Raw genomic sequence first — 17222 nt, forward strand, 5'->3', positions numbered from 1 at the left:
TTATTATTATTCTTTTATTTGCGGCTGCAGCCACTGTTGCCGGTGGTTTTCAAACTTCAATATTTGCGCTCGAATTACGTAGCCCAACCACCGACCACCACTGGCCGTCTAGTTGCCTGGCAACGAAGGTGGTGCGGATGGCATGGTGGCAATCCCTTTCGGAGGTCCAGGATTAGCAGCAAATGAGCAGCTGTTGCCGGGGAAGGTTAGCTGATAAGGCAATGGGTCCAAGGGGTTTTCGTTTCCGAAAGATTTAAAGTTCTGGGAATGCCTATTCCCTGTCATGCCAACGCAGATAATCAAATCGAATTGGGATATTTCTTGATAACGATGTAATAGAAAGCTAGATATTTTCGGCTGGTTTACAAAATGTGTTGCGTTCTCAAGGTACTTTTAAATTAGGCATTGGATCTGTATTATCATTTTCTTTGGCATCTGACTTGACAAGAATCTTTCTAATACCGCATATTTATTTAATGGCCGTATGATTCAATAAGCTTTTATTTAGAACTCAAAAAATTTGGTTGTCAAGGCCACTAACGTCCATGAATGTAATCACCTAATTTTTGAAGAACAGATATTTTGACTCAACAACATTGTTGGATGTTTCCAGGAATTTTGTTCGTTAATATAATATTCTCAGAGAGTTTAACTTAGCAGAGGGTAAAACCTTTGTTTCACAACAAGTTGTTTACTTGCTTACTCTGATAAAAATGGAATGCCGAAAATTTATATCTGCATACTGAATTTAAAATGTTGTATTAAATATTTGAACTAAATACAAAACTTTTACGTTCAATACAAAATAAATTCGGAGCTAAACATCGAAAATTTTTAAAACAAGGTGGAAAGTATTTATACCCGTTACCCGTTGAGTAAAAGGGTATACCAGATTCGTCGGAAAGTATGTAACAGGCAGAAGGAAGCGTTTCCAAATCCTTAAGGTATATATGCTCTTGATCAGGATCACTCGCCGAGGCAATTATTATACATTCAAAAAATACATGAAGGACCACAAATAAGCTGCTTCCTTATAGAATTATTAAATAAATGAATGAAATATTAGATTAAGTAGAACCGGAACTTAACTTCCTCATCAGCTGCTCCTTTCCCTCGCATATGCCAAAACCTAATTGTGTTTTGTTGGAACTTCTGCAGCTTCCAAAATTGTGTGGGCGAATTTCGCGCCAGAGACTACTGACACACACGTTCGAGTTAACGCGATTAATGGAGGCGCCTTGCTTCGAGAGAGGTGGGACTCCGAAAGTTAAAGTTCCCCGGGAGTTTGGGGGCCGCAAACTTCAAAGATTACGTCGATAATTAATAAAATTAAACACAAAAGCACTCAACAAGGCCGCGGAGGTGTCCGTGCCCCCGCTGGCCTCCTCATCCGCGAGGGACGACCGCAGACAGGGGGGGCACTCCGGAGATTTACCTCCGACCCCGGCACTTTGGCCCCGTGCAACATTAGGGAGCCGCAGGCGTGCCAAGTCGCTCTTTGGTCAGCTTCTGGTCGCATTAATTACAAACCAATGACCGCAGAACACACAAACAGAATGAGCGATGGGAGTTTGGGGTATTCCCCCTTCCAAGTACCCAGCAAAAATCAAAGATGCTAGTTAAAAAGGAGAATATTAAGGAGCTTAAACTTATGACTGACTGGACTTTTACAATAATTCAAAGCTGTTGCAGTTAGGATATCGATATTTAAGAGTCATATAACAAAAATGTTCACCCAATATAAGCTGACAGCTATTCCCAACCCTTAAACCTCACAAAATCCAAAGTTTTGAGATTGGAGTTAAATGAGCTCTGACTAACTCAACAATTTTTAGATTTACCTTAGCACAAATAATTTTTTAAAGGATCAATTAATTAAATATAATTGTTAACACAAAAACATATATTATTTTTAACAATTTTGAAAGAAACCAAAGACATGTGTTATAAGGTGTCATTTCGGATACTCCCCGGAAATAATTGCTTCCTCGTTGACACCCCGGTTCGGTGGTTCGATGGAATCCAGGTGGCATCCACTTATGTACAAGGATGCCTACTCATCGGGTCTTTAATTTGCGGTAATTTATGGAACTCATTATGATCGCGGGCGTGCCATCGGCTAAAATCGTGGGATATAGTTTGTGTGCCGCCCGACCATCTCTTGAAAAAGTTGCCATTTCTGACTGCAGTCCGAAAGTTTTCGCGTAATTTCATTTAAAGTCCTCGAAAGTTGCAATTGTTGAGTTTGTGGTTCTCAGTGTTTTAGTGTTTTCCCGCGCCTAATGGCAGCAGTTGGTCGCTCATTATCCTGCTGATTTTTAGCACGACTTTCCGACAGCCCCGCAATTTGCAGCGATTCCGCGAATTTGCACCTACACACATAAATGTGGCATAAATCCAATTAGGCGCCACCGGCAGCGCTTTAATTGACGGCGGTTGCCGCCTACGTGCTGGATGAGCCACCCTTGGTCACGGGCGGGTTAAGGGGGCCGGGCCGGGCCGGGCCGTTCAGGGGTTAAGGATGGAGCCGAGCGGAGTAAATGAATTTCCATATGCCGCTTTTGTTTTCGCCACCGAGATATGAATGAATGAATGACTGCGGTTCGTTTCAGTTCAGTTCGGAGTGGTTTGGTGGTTCCCTGGCTCTTTGTGGGCTATATAGAGGTTTATATAGGACGACTGGAAGCTCCTGTTCCTGTTCTGTGGCCCACATTTACGAATTGCAGCTGGAGCCAGGCGAGAAACGGGAAGAAATTAGTTTGCGTTCCCTTTCAAATGATACCAAGCACTGCAAGAAAACGGCTTACTAATTTAAAGAAATAACTTCAAGCCTGCAAAAATATGTATAAAAAAATGTATTATTAATGTATTCGATAAATACATGCCCTTATTAACACTATTTTCTTTTTTCTTAAATTATAAAATTTCCTATCACGTTCTTTCGACAAATGGCACAAAATTAAACAAGGAAAAGATTCATAATATTGAAGACATTGTTGGAAAAACTTCACAAAAAGCATATCATTTCCTTGTTTTACCATCACTTGATATTTGCATCTGTCAATTTGGTTTTAATATCCGCAATCCCATAAATAAACTTCATTTTTCGCACACTTATCAGCTTGTTAATCGCTTCCATTTGATTTCGAGTTGATGGCTGGAATTCGCCCCCACCTTTCCCGCCTTTCCCGGTTTTCCCAGCTGTCAGCGGTATTCGAAGTGGCTGACTTTCGTTTCTTACGCAAAACTGCAAAAGTGACACGAACAGGAAGGGGAAATCGAGGGGCGGAGGAGGAGGTGGGGAGCCAGAGGTCCTGCGCTTGGCACTAAATTAAAATGTCAGTGTCGTGTTACTTCCGGCGCCAGGATTGCCCGCCAGGGTTGCCAGAGTGCCGGAGTGCTGCACTGCCACTTAAGTCAAATTGCATGCTATAAATTTGGTGCCAATCAACTTAAACATGGCACATTATGCAACGCCTGCAGCTGCTGCTGCTTCTTTGTTATTAATGCTGATGTCTGCCGCCACGCCCACAGCCCCTTTTTCGGAGGAGTTTTCCCACTTCACGCCCTGGGTCTTTAAGTCTGTGGAAAACCATATACTTACGTTAAAGTACCTGCTTTGAAACCAGAGTTTCGACATCATTTATGAAGGTTCCTTAAAATCCATTGGACTTTCAATTTCAAATAATTTCATAGGATAATTTTGTTCACCTTCTTGACAGATTTCCAAGCCCCTTGGATTTTTCTTTCAACTTCAACAACTATTTATTTGGCATGGCAATATCTCTGCATCTGAAGCAAATCAAAACGCAGGTCATCCAATTGAAATTATACTTACGTCAGAAGCTATTAAATTTCAAATGACCCAATGTCATTCCTATCTCTTTGCCATTGAAATTAAAATCTCTGTGGATGAAAATGTCGAAACCACTGCCAATCAAAACACGGGGCATTTAATTTAAATTCTTCGTTTTTTGATGTTTCGCTTTATTTTTACCTTTCGTTTTAAAACTGAATAAAAAAATATTATATGTTTTGTTTTATGTGTGTGACTGCATGAGTGTTGTTTGTGTGTATGCATAAATATTTTAGCTAATGTTTTCTTTTCGTTTTGTGGGGTGGCAATTTGTTGAATTGAATGAAATCAGAAATGCATACAAAATAGTTAACAAAGTGTTTTATTGTTTGAACAGCCCGAGGGCCTCAGATTCTGTCTCTACTTTTTCGTTCATGTTTTTATCGCTCGTGTTTTTGTGTGCCACTGCCACTGCTGTCAGTCAAATTGCAAAATATATATATATTTGTATAAATACTTTTGCTAAATAAAAAATCTGCTTTGATTTTTGTTCCGCTTTTTGTTGTGTTTGGAAATATATTTTAAATGGGTTCCGGTTCGCCTGGGGTTGTCAAATGAGAAATTATGCTTTACTTATTTACAAATAATAAGTAGATGTATATGTACGTGTATATGTATATATATATAATGTATATCCGCTTATCTGGTTTTAGATTGTATAATTTATATAATAAAGTTTCTCGTTTTTTCCCGCCTTGCTTATATATTTTTTGTTCATTCGACGAGATTTGCTTGTTTGCTTAAGGTTTCTTAATTCGTTTTATCCGCTTTATTTTGTGGCATTTGCTCTTAAACACTTGCTTACTAATTAAATTCATTTCGAAATTGTTTAAAATTAACTACAATTTAATTTAAGTTGCCGCTGCTGCTTATTTACTTTGCAAGTCAAGTAAATATATACAATTACACATGTATTTACATTTAAACCTTAGCTACAAAAATGTTTTCCTCTCGAACTTCTCGAGTTGTGTCTGTGCCATTGTCAAAAAGTTGCAAAAACACATGATAAGGGGTTAAAAACACAACGTAATGCACACAAACAAAACATTTATATTTAACTCAATAGGTCTGCGTGGTTAACATAACTTAATCGATCGTTTTCTAGTTGGCTTAACGATAACTACAATTAAAATTTTGAATTTCAACACAAAGCTTGAACAAATGGAAAACACATAGTTTCGTTAGTTGGTAAATTTTGTAAATTAAATTAAAGTTTTCAGAATGGAGGAGTTGAGTTCTATTTTTTTTTTGTATTTTACTGTTTATCTTAATCTTTTTCAATTATTTTCAATAATTTGTTAAAGTTCTCTTTATTTTAGTTTTATTTTTGTATCATATAACTTACTTAAAGCAACGTTTTTCGTTTTTCTCAGAGTTATTTAAAAATTTAAAATTAATTTAAGGTAAGTTTTTGTTTCCTTTTGTTTCGATTTTTTTTATATATTTTTCTTGTTTTTTGTGGCAGGTCGTACTGTTTATGTATATACTTTTTACTTTTCGTGGATCTGTGCTCGCGAATTTCGCACAGAACCAACAAGAATCACTTACGAGTTAATTAGCCTAAGCCTAGGTGAAAAGTGAGATTTTGTTATCGATTTTTCGATCGCCTGCCCTCCGAAATTCCGCCTTATAGTTTAGAGTTCGTTTGTTGCAACTGGGACCTAGATGACCATTAATATTAACTACTACTTAGCCTTATGCTACCTGGTAAATCGTAACATTTAGTGCTTGTCCAGTGATGGTTTTAATCCGTGTGTGTGGGTATTTCTCTCAGTGTTGTCGTGTTGTTTCAACAAAGTGCTGAACTAGAGCAATGATAGATCGGAACTCTAATCCTAGGGTATATGGTATATGGTATATGTTTCGTTGCCAATAAAACTCAACACACGTTCGTCGTATCCCTCAAAAACTAAGCTTACATCGAAGTAATATATTAAAAAAAGTATTCAAAATGGCCACTTTTCAAAAGATCTGCTGCTGGCAGTTGAAAATGATAATGTAAAAATGGATGATCATGGAATTTAGCGTGTGTGTGGGTGTGTGTATGTGGAGAATATTTTGGGTGCTGATTTTCCGATTTACCGATTCTCGAACTAGATTTTTCCTAGACAATAATCTCGCGTATGACGCGACGATTTCTGGCATTCGGCGTTGTCGAATACTCGCCCTCGAAGCTGTCGTCGTAGCTCAAGGACATGTGCTGCTGCGGGGGAAGGACCTCGTCCTGTTCCAAGTGCTCCATGTTGTAGGGATTGGGCAGGCCGCTTACGTCGTGATATGGTGAATCTGTGTGCGGAAGAGAGAGGGGGGAAATTGTTTAAATTAGTTTACCAAAATGGGCGGAAAAGCGGCCAAGTCATGCTCAAACAATTAAAAACAAAATGCTAATCAAACAGTGTTTCTCTTTTTTTTTTATGGGCTCTCAGTGCATAGGCTGGGAAAATCATAGGCAAAATGAAGTCCAGGCAACTCAAAAATTCAGCATCATCACAGTAATGGAATTTAGATTTTTTGTCTGACTTTAACTTACTTCAGCCTGCGCGCTCCGTTAGAGCGTAACATCCTGTATAATGTCCGCTATAGATTTGTTTATGATACATAATATATATTTTTTTGGATTTATGAGAGTGCAAGACATGTGTGAGAGTAGTAGAGAAAAATAGCCATGTTAGGGAGTAGTTAAAACACGCAATACTTAAGGTCTAGCTTAAAATGAAGGATAACGCTTTTTGCACTTTACAAACTCGTTCATTGAAGCTTAAAGTACCCAAAAGCAATTGTTTTAATTTACCAGTTGATTGCCCTCACTAACGACATCCAATTGCAGTACAGATTGCTGCATTTGCTGACCCCCTCGAAATCGTAAACGAATTAGAGGCATTTTCTGGCATTTGGTTTGGGTGGTCCCTGGTAAACAGGACATTAATTTATAATCAAAGGACTTGGCTGCTGCTGTTCCCCTCCCCCGCCACTTTGGCAAACATCTTTGTCTGCTACAAATTGTTGCATATTTAAGCGGATCCCCCTCCCAACTCTCCACTTCGAGCCATGTCCGCAGCTCTTTTGGCCATGCAAATCCGGCAAAGGATTCAGCACTAACAACCCCCACGCATTCCCACACTTAAGCCCCCTTTTTTCAGCTTTGGATTGCTTTGTGTGCCAAATCGTTGGAAAATTTATTGGAATTTGAATTTCAAAATAAGGAAAAAAGAGGAGCCAGAACAAAATCGCCGCATCGAAATGCTTTTTTGGCCAAATACCAATGTGTGAATGTGTCTGCCCCCTGGCCCACCCTTCTTAAACCCCTTCTGCACCGAAAAAAAACAGAGACGTGCAGTTTCTATCGGAATAAATAAAGAAACCAGATCCATTTTTAATACAATAAAATTATCCGACTAAAAAAATAATGTGTTTAGTTTTTCCCATTTATTATAATATATTTCAAAAAAACTTAGTTGAACAACAACTGAGTTAAAAACATTGGAAAATCGTATTGCATTTAAGCATCATATCTTACATTTAAAATTTTAAAAAATATATTAAATAAAATAATTATCAAGTGTGTAATATTTGGAACTTTTCTCCCTGTGCCTTCAAATGCAAAACGTAAATCCGTTCTAACAACTGCTCTTTAACATATTCCGTCTCGTTCGACTGGCTTTTCTTCACCGGACGGCTACCACAACCCCCCTCCCCCTGCTTTTTCCTGGCTTCTGGGTCGTGTGAAAATTCCTAAGCGCGTTTGTCGCCATCGCCCCATCGCCTTGGATTTTTTTCCACTTCGCTCTGGCATCTGCATAAACTTGACCCAAAAGCGATGGGGGTGGCAAAAAAAGGGAAAGCCAGCTAGCCAGGGAAAGCTGGGAAAGCGAATCCTTTTTTCCCGTCTTTCTGAACTATTTCCCTTCGAAGATTTTCAACTGCCGGAAGATTTGGCTCTCCTGCCCGCATTTTATGGCCAATACGTGAGCTGTGGATATTATGCGCATAACTTTATTGTGCCACGCCCACGTTAGCGAAACGCCCCTTCGGCTAGTGGTTTTTCCTGCTGTTTTTCAATTTCCATTCAGTCTCCTCTGTCTCTCAACAACTTAATCGTTTCTGCGTTAAGCATACGCACTGTTGCCTTTTTGCCCAGCTGTCTTTGCATGCAAATGTTCTATGTGTGTGTTAGCCTCTTTGGCCAAGTTTTTTGCTATGCTAAGCTCGTAATAACCCATTCTTTTTTAGGAAATTTTCGGAAACGTCGAAAGTAAACAAATTGCAGATGAGTTTATCCTAGCAGCACACACAAGACAAACAAACAAACTTGCTGGCCGGCTGGCAACACTTTCTCATGCATAGAACAAGGGGTTAAAACGCTTATCATTTGTTGCCTTTTTGGCCAGTGGCTTTCTCCAGTCTTCCTCCGATTCTTCTGGCCCCTGTCCCCCGCCTTTCTTCTCACAAATCCACTTAGTGTGTGTTTAGTGCTGTGGAGTGTGTTTCGCCTCCTGCTGTTTTTCCTGCTCGTCCTTTTTTCTTGTTGCGAAAATCCTGACTCATGTGATTTATGTGATTCCCGGTGCCCCACATCCTTGCAACTATTTTGGAAGCCATCCAGGAGAAAGGAGAAAGCGAAAGCGAGGCCAGAACAATATTCTTACGGCAGTTTGAATAAGTTTTCCTGGCATTTATTGCCCAAGCCCAAAAGAAAACTGCATTATGAGCCTTTCAGCGAGGCGATAAGAAGGGCGAAAGAAGGCTTTCTAATGGCGAAAACAGATTTGTTTGGACTTAAATCATCAGACAGTTGGCAAAGACAAGAACTGGGGGGATTATATATCGATTATTATTAGTTTATCGTAGGCTCCTACAACCCATGTGCAATTTCTAAGTAGATAACTGTAGTACCTTTCCCTTTCTCATACTCTTCCCGCAATTAAATTACCCCGACATAAATATGTGAGGCATACGCTCCGATATTAATCAAAATCGTTTATGTATATTTATGAAGTAGCAATTTGAATAATCTGCTAAAAGCCCGGGATAATCTCCGACTTGTTCTTCATCTTGCGGTTGGCTTTCTCTACTCCGCTTGGCCTAATGATGAATTAAAGCCATTTCCTGTGGGCCAGGAGTCTGTTTGACAAAAGACCAAACAAAGGCGCTCAACCAACTGACACAAAAGTCTGCATAATCAATCAGTTAGTCGGTGTGTCGGTCGGTCGTTCGGTCCCCCGAAAATTTCCCTTTCAGTTTTCCCCTTCATGTATGTATATATACCATATATGCCCCAATCTTTATTCTGTGCAGCCTTCTTTGCATGTTAACAGATGAGCAAAAAATTTGCTTACGCAGCTTTTTGGCGCCTGCCGCAGACTTCCTTCCTTCCGGCCATGTCCAGCACCCCTCTCCCCTCAACTTGCATCCCCTGATCACTCGAGTACACTGCAGAAAAATGTTGCACATTCATTTTAAAATAATGTGACACGTTTTGATGAAAAATACCTAAAAATATTAAACTATACTCCAGCAATATTTGAAACATTATTTTAGGAATTGGAAAGCCACCTAAATCCACAGGAAAATGTATGAGATACGAAATTGGTGAAATATTACCGAAATTCACAGGCAACTTTAAGGTGGCTCTAAAAAGTTGTGTATCGCTGTAGGTGATGTTACATTATTTACAGCATACTTTAAGGGATTAATGATTTCTCCCAAGAAACATATTTTCTACAGCATACTTAGACATTACACTATATAATCTCTAACGATTTCAATGGAACCCCAAGTTATTTAATGTCTAAAATGATTTATTTACGTGTGAATTTTTTTCCAGTGCAATTTGGATGCATTTTGCATAGCACAAAAGTCAGCCGGGGTCTCGGAAGCCACAGGAGGTGGGGAAAGCGGGCCGCAGAATGAGCGATGAGGGTCTCAAATGTGAGTTTGGCAAGTGTAAAAGCTTTTAAACATACAAACACAGACAGGCGGGCACACACACTCTCAGACTCTCACACACACACGCAGAGACGACATTCAGTTGCATTCGCAAGCTGTGCATAAGCTGACATCAATGTAATGAAGATGTATTTGCATATTGTAGCACTGTCAATCTGCTGGCTGTTCCACTCGTAACCCCTCTTTGGCCCTCTCTTAACCCACTACATTCTACATTAACCCTCTTCAGTGGCACTACCCCCTAAAAGTTTGCCTTGCTTTTGATGGCTCTCATGGGGGATCTATCTTCCATCTGGTAGCTTGTATCTTGTATCTTGCAGTTTGCTCTTTCTTCGATGGCGCTGTTGCATTTTATTGACATGCACGAATAGTTCCTTTCTTTCACTTTTTTTTACAAATATTTTCTTTATTGTTTCCATGCATTTTTTTAACCAAAAAGAACTACAGTTTCCCTGGCATTTTTTCATGTTTGTGCCTTGCGTTTAACCTCAGTAAACAAAAAAATGAATAAGGACATAGAAAGGGAGCCTCCAGAGCTTTTTTGCATTTCATATGCAAGGAGTGAGTGAAAGAAGAACTGAGGCGAAAGTACAAAAAAAATGGCTAACAATATTCAACACAGAAACAACAACAATAATAACGTCCTGCGAGTCCAGGGCAATAAAAACCGCCCAAGAACAACAAGAAGTAGCAACCAAAAATGTATTTTTTTCCGGTTTTGGTGCTCATAAAGCGTAAAGATAACACACACACACCGCTCATAGTTGTGGCCAACACACATACACACAAAAAAGAGGGGGATATTACGCATACGACCCGCTGGCGCTTTACAGTCACCACTGCTGCTGATCCAACTCAAAACTCTCACTGTGGCCGCTGTTCATCTTGGGCTTTCATTCGGTTCAGTTCGGTTCGGTTCGCTTTTTATTATTTAATATTTTAAAACACTTGCGGTGCTATTGGCATCACAATAACAACAACAAACAGTATGGAAAGTATGCAGAATTACAAAACATTTGAATACCCTAGAACATCAGGGTTACTCTCAAATTTTAAAAATTATATCGGTTTTTTGTGTTGCAAATTAAGCAACAAAAAATACCTGTAACAGAGCTTAGCTCAGTAACTAATTTTTAGATATCTATTTAAAAAAGCTTAACGTTTCTTCTGAATGATACTTTCTGTAATCATTTCGTCTTTTTCTTTACTTTTAAATACTTTCAAAAAATATAAAAGATTATTTCCTTTAAAATATTTAAAGATTTTTCTGTGGCTTATATCTAAGGACTGAAAACTAAAGCCACGTTAGTGCCCTTTTCTTGTAGAGTATACAAATAATAAAACACGCATAACAACAGGGGCCATGCGGCAGAAATGGATTCCGCAAAAATTCGAGCTCACACACAAGCACACACAGGACACCCAGAATACCCATAGACAATCCCAAAAAACAAGCTGTGGATGCCAAAGGGCAGCCCACATCCCAACGTCCCCATCTCCTCGACATCCTGCCACCCACTTGGTCCTTGTTGATTTTGCTGCTTTTGCTGCGGTTGTGTTTTGTGCTCGGGTGAACTTAAAGCAAACTCAACAAAGACTTTAGGCCGAGTCCGAATGTTCGAACAGCATATTGCCCAATAATATTTATTTGCAACTTGTGCCCGCCCTCACCCCTGATTTCACATAATTAGCATGGAAAAGGGCGCAAAACATTTCCAGATTCCCAGTGCTTAACTTGTCATAACTGAAAGCGAGCCAAAGCCTGAAATGCCAACAGAAATGTTGTTGGCCCTCTCACTTTCCTCGGCCCACACACTTTTTGACATAGGCCATGGGACATAGCATCCAAAGCCAGGACCTCACTCTTTTCCTGGGAACTCTAGGCAGCTTAATGTGTCAGAAAATAGAAACTTTGGGTCCTCGGCTCGGCAAAAGTTTATCAATCAAAATAAGGGAAAAGTTCCTCCAACAAATCTCTTCGCAATCTATGTGTAATTTTCTGCAGTTTGCCTTTCTCTCTCATTATTTCATCGGCGCTTATTCACTTCTTGTTCACACACAGTTTCTGATGAATGGGTGAATTTTCTACTAATAAGTTTCGTTATCCATGCTTCGATGGCTTTTATTTTGGAAAGTATTCTGAGTAGTTACCCCCAAAAATATACTTATTGTGTTCTTATACACATTTATGATCAGACTGGAGACAATTATCCCTCATGTCCTTTTTCATATATGCTCCTTATTTGATTTCTTACATTCAGACTGTTTGTTATTATGGTATGTAATATACTAAACTTTAACCTATCCTAGAGAACTGAAAATACTATATTAGTACATTTTCCTGTCCTATCATCCTATTGCTGGTGATTATATGTACTATATTTATCTCAAAACCCTTGTATTGGTTATTATGTTTCGCATCGAGAACACCAATAATCAGAATCTATTTATTATCTCCCAGCTAACAATCATATCTTTTTTCTTTAGATCTCAGCTCCTTAGATCTTAATCTTTTCTCATAGGGAAACTCCGTAGATTGCTTACCTAAATGCTGATCGACTCGCTTCTTGGGCTTCTGCACGGATGCGTAGGGATCGCTGCAGTAGTCCTGCCGGGACGGATTCTGGCTGTTGCGCAAGTTGTGGTACTCGTCGCCCACCTGGCTGGGCGTGGCCGTGAGGTGCGGGTAGGGGGCGTAGTCGTCCACCGCCCCGTAGCCCCCGTGGGTCAAGGGGTCGTAGCCATAGGCGGGCTGCTGCTCCACGTACTGGTTGAGGGGGGCCTGGACCAATCCCTGCTGGTTGCCCACCGCCGCCGCCGACATCTTCACCTGCCACAAGGAGTCCTGCGAGTTGACACTGCCGCCGTTGTTCGAGTTCGAATAGTTGTTCTCCATGTAGCCCATGTTGACCCCTGGAAAAACACAACGAAAATGTAAATGATGAATGAATATTTTTTGAACAAGTACAGGAGAGAGTTGCATTCTTTTCATAGGAAAAACATGGGTACGAAAAAGAATAATATATTGATGAGTTGTTCAAAAAGAGTTGAAAAGCGCAGGAATGTTTATAAATGTTGATTTGTTATTTAATTTATTATGTTTTGCTTCACACAGTTCCTATTATTTTAACCTCCAACGTTCACATGTAAGGCACTGACTATTTGGCCCTTGGCCAAGTAAAACTTTCGCTCGTTGGCAGTAAAACAAATTTTAATTAAAATTAAGCAAAAGTTTGGTCCCGAAACAAAGTTGAAGTTCTATCTTTTGGCGGCAACTTTGGGCTGGATTTTTATTGATTAACACATAAAAATGACAGGGGCATAAAATTTATTAACTTCGAGTCATAGACAAGGCGTAATTAATAGTTTATCACATTGCGCATACGCCGCGTGCGCCACTTAAAATCCATCGCAACGTCATAAACCCACGAAGAGCACCTTTCTTCGGCCCTCAGCCCATTTTGACAAATTTGTATGGGGTAAACGGGTGGAGGAGTCTTTGTCCTTCGACGAGGAGCAGCTGGTGCTCCCATTTTCCCACTCCTGCTCCAACCTGCCAACCGAGTTTTCCGTTTCCATTCATTGTTCCCTATGCTTTTCCATGGGCTGGTGCGTGCTTGCCGCCTGGACGCATTTATTATTATTTTTATATCGTGATAAATCACTCATAAATATTAAACGCACGCTTGCCGGCAAACGAAAACTTTTTGAATTTTGAGTTGGCTGCGGAAAAATTGTGTTCCCAAAAGTATATAATCTTTGGCATTTTAGGGGATTTGTCACAGTCCCTGGGTTTCTTATACCCACAAAGAGGATTTCCTAATGTTTATCTTACATTAACAGTTAATTATGGGGTGTGGTTGAATAAAATGATTTTTATTTAATAAACAAAATAATATTATCCAGACAAAATAATAACATAAATATGGATACTTTTTCAAGTACACTATCTTTCGCACTCCTCAAACAGTATGCAATAAAAATGTTCGATTTTAGGGGATTTCCCCAGATTGAGTGCCATATTTTCTGGGGTCTAAAAAACCTAGTGGTTCGGGAAATAGGCTCATATACCCCGCCTTGCGTGGCCTCTTTTGGCGACCATTTTTATGGCAAGTTTTCGCCATTTTTGCGTGTCCTCAGCTGGAACTGCGACTCGAGTTTAGGGCCCCGATTTTATGCCTCGTTTTCGGTGGGCGTGATAATTTTTATGATTAGCCATAAAACTAAAACAGTAATAATATTAACTTCATTTACATTTCATGCGGCCAACTTTTCTGTTGGCTCTTTATTTGCTCAGCCAATTTGCATATTTGCTTGAGTAATTTTATGCCGCAACATTCTGCTTATATACATTTTCCAATTGCAATGCGGGGGGACTACCAAAAAAAAAGACTGGAACTTTTCAATTTGATAAGCATCAAATCTTTTGTCGGCGGCAACTTTTGATTGCTCAAGTTTGCCAAAATATTTGACCGAAATAACAAAATTTCCCTCCCTCGCTGATGAAAATTTTAATGCATTTCCATTGTCTGGAGGGAAACATTTTGCCTACTCCTTGTATTTTTTATTTTTTTAGCAATTAAAGTTTGTCAAAGTTTTGTGCATTGATTTGAGCAAATAACAACAACAGTTGCGGCATAGTTCTGGCCGAGTCACGCCTCCATTTTCCCCAGTTTTCCACCGAAACCCCCTCCCCCGCCCCGGCACAACAGCTTATTATTAAACCCAGTCCGCACTTGGAAAATCTTTTCATGTAAAAGTGCTTGGGCTGGTGGAAAGTTTTCCCTCTAATTCACTCGACAAACTTTTCAACCGGAAGCGCTTACAATTATGCAACATTTTTGTGCAGCAGCAGCAGCGGCAGACGCACAATAAAAACAGTTTCAAATGCCATTAACGGTTAACTAAATAGCAGGCCGTGGTCCCAGTGGCACCCAGGGGTTAAGGATGGGGCAAACTTGCGCCTCCGGCTGCTGCCTCCTCACTTTTGCTGCCAACTTAACCCATTCCATTCCATCCCGACTCAACTCAACTCATCCGCACTGAACTCAAGCCCAGTTCTCTGTTTTTGGGGTGTTAATAGCACCAGTTCACTCCTTATCTAGGTTTCTCACACTACACAGAGAGAAATAGTCATACGAAAACTAGGAAAACAAGTAAAAGTAACTTAACCAGTTATTGTATATTAATTTCTTTGATGTAGGATTTTGGGTGATAAAACGTTGTAAAAATTTAATAATCCATAAAGGAATAATTCATATTATTATTGATTTAAGTGTTTTAGGACTAGGACTATATATTCTATGTAAACACTACTGAAGTTTGAGTATAAGCTCAAAAGCGTTGAAACAATTTTAAATATGGTTGAGTTAATATTCATTCATTAAAATAAATAAGGAATTATTATTTAAGGATTTGACATGATATATTTTACTTATAAAATCTTTGCAAAAATGTAACTAATGATTGCTCATTTTAAAGTTTCTGTATCTCAGTTTCCTCTATCTTTTGTAAAGATGTTGTTCTGCAACTTCTTTGCAACACAATGAATGCAAATTTGCAGAACATATTTTGGCAAGTTTTACCCCCATTTTCTAACCATGCAGCTGCGATTTTCCCTACGATTTCCCCAACCCCTGGTGACCTTTTCCTTGTTGCACTTTTAATTAGCGACGCGACTCGGAGACTCCGGGAGTCGAGATTGCGAGTTGAGAGTCGGAGGCTGCTTGGCATTTGCCCTAAATGCGCTTAAATGTAGCTGGCACAACAAGGGCTGTACTTTAAGGGAAAAGGGCTGGGAAAGCCGGGGAAAGTGGGAAAAGTGGGGCGCACTAGTGCCGAGTTCCTGCACTTGCCGTGTTGCACTTTTCCGCCGCTCCATCCGCTTTTCCTGCCAGCTTCTTTTGTGCGCCCAAGTTGGCCAAAAACTTTGGTGCGCTGCAACAGCGTCAGTTTCTCAGATTTTATTTCATTTTATTTTTTCGCCAGGATAATGAATGAAAAGCCTGTGGGGGCGTGGCGTGCTAGGGAAAGTAAAATAACTTTGTTAGCGAAACTCTCCCCGGAATTCGCCTTGTTGTTCCTGATCAGCTGGGCATGACGGAGAATTTCAGCCCAAGAAAGTGAGTTGAGTTGAGTGAAAAGCGGAGACAGGTCAAGGGTATTGATGATTTTATGGTAATAAATTAAAGCCCGCTTTCCCTGCAATTCCCCAGCAGTGTTCAGATTTAAGCCAATTAGCTGGGCCAGCTGTAAAAAAATAAAGACAACAAATTGGAACTCATAGATATAGATGGTGTCTTCGGAATGTTGTTTGTGGTGCGGTGGGATTTTGGTTTGTTTTGGTTTGGGTTGGGTCAGTTGGCTAGTTGGTCGGTTGGTCACCCAGTCTGCTGGGCCAAGGCTGCTGCTGACCCCCTTGAACCCATCGTGTTAACCCTTCGCTTACAACTGACACAAGACAAACATGTTCGAGAGGCAATCACTGCAAAAAAAAGACAGAGAGATTAGGGGAACAAAGAGCACCAAAATGCTGGCCTAAAACACAGCAGCTGGCGTGCACTCGAAGAAATATATTTACTTTGTCTTGAAAGTATTATATATACGGCAAGTTTTGGAAAAGCTTTTGATTTTATATGTTTTTTTAATGTTAATTTGAACCTATATTTTCGAACTAGAAACTTTTATAGAACAGATTTTAGGGATTTGTTTAAGCCTTTTTTAAAAAGATTTAGAATATTTTGTTTGTGCGAAAGCTACCCCCTTTTGGGCTACGTTTTTGGGGCGCGCAAAACTATTTTGCGGCTATTTGCTTTGCCGGGCTGCATTTTAAGCCCAGAACACAGAGCACAAGAGAACTGAGCTGAACAGAATGGAACACGGAACCCCGGCCCCCAGAAGCGCATTGAAAACACCCCCGACCAGAGGAATCCCGACCAAACCAAACCGAACTAAACCAAACCCAACTAAAACATGGCAGACATTTGTTGGCCAGGCGCGCGGGTTCATGGCTTTATTTATTTAGCGCATAAATTTGCCGAGCGCGAGATTCCTTCTGTTCTCTTTTTTTTTTTTGTATTTCCCAGCTATTTTTTTATATTTTCATTTTCATTTTTATTTTTCCTCCTCTCAATTTTCTATGGTTGGTTGCCTCTTCTGTGTGTGCGACGACATTTGTTTGCATTTATTTGGTTTTCCAAATTCCAGCTGCTTGTTTTGCTGTGCATTTATTTGGTGAAACATGTCCTAGCCGTCGTCTAGCCGTGGGCGTATTCCATATACATTTTTATACGTATATCCCAGACTTGTGATCCTTCATCTGGAGAGTGCAAGAAACTTTCCAAGAGGTGCCAGGGACTAATAAAGAGCTGCTTAGTTCTTGTTTACTTATTTAATATTTTTGAAGATAAATATTCTATGA

General features: G+C 39.9%; 1 protein-coding gene across 2 annotated transcripts in view; it reads right to left on the reverse strand.

Annotated features, from left to right (window-relative positions):
- Window positions 1–3952: 3952 nt before the first annotated feature.
- ed (hemicentin protein echinoid) overlaps window positions 3953–17222 on the reverse strand; it is an 87867-nt gene continuing 74597 nt past the window's right edge. The window contains exons 8-10 of one of the 2 annotated variants that reach the window (XM_036812927.3): window positions 12347–12715; window positions 6387–6433; window positions 6016–6142 (exon numbers count right to left, since the gene is read on the reverse strand). In XM_036812927.3, the coding sequence (XP_036668822.2) occupies window positions 6405–6433; window positions 12347–12715 (398 nt within the window). In that variant the 3' untranslated portion in view covers window positions 6016–6142; window positions 6387–6404. Of the gene's footprint in view, window positions 6143–6386; window positions 6434–12346; window positions 12716–17222 lie in introns of both variants that reach the window. The other variant, XM_036812921.3, reaches the window with a different exon arrangement.

This window comes from Drosophila suzukii, chromosome 2L (genome assembly GCF_043229965.1).
Source record: "Drosophila suzukii chromosome 2L, CBGP_Dsuzu_IsoJpt1.0, whole genome shotgun sequence".
NCBI lineage: Eukaryota > Metazoa > Arthropoda > Insecta > Diptera > Drosophilidae > Drosophila > Drosophila suzukii.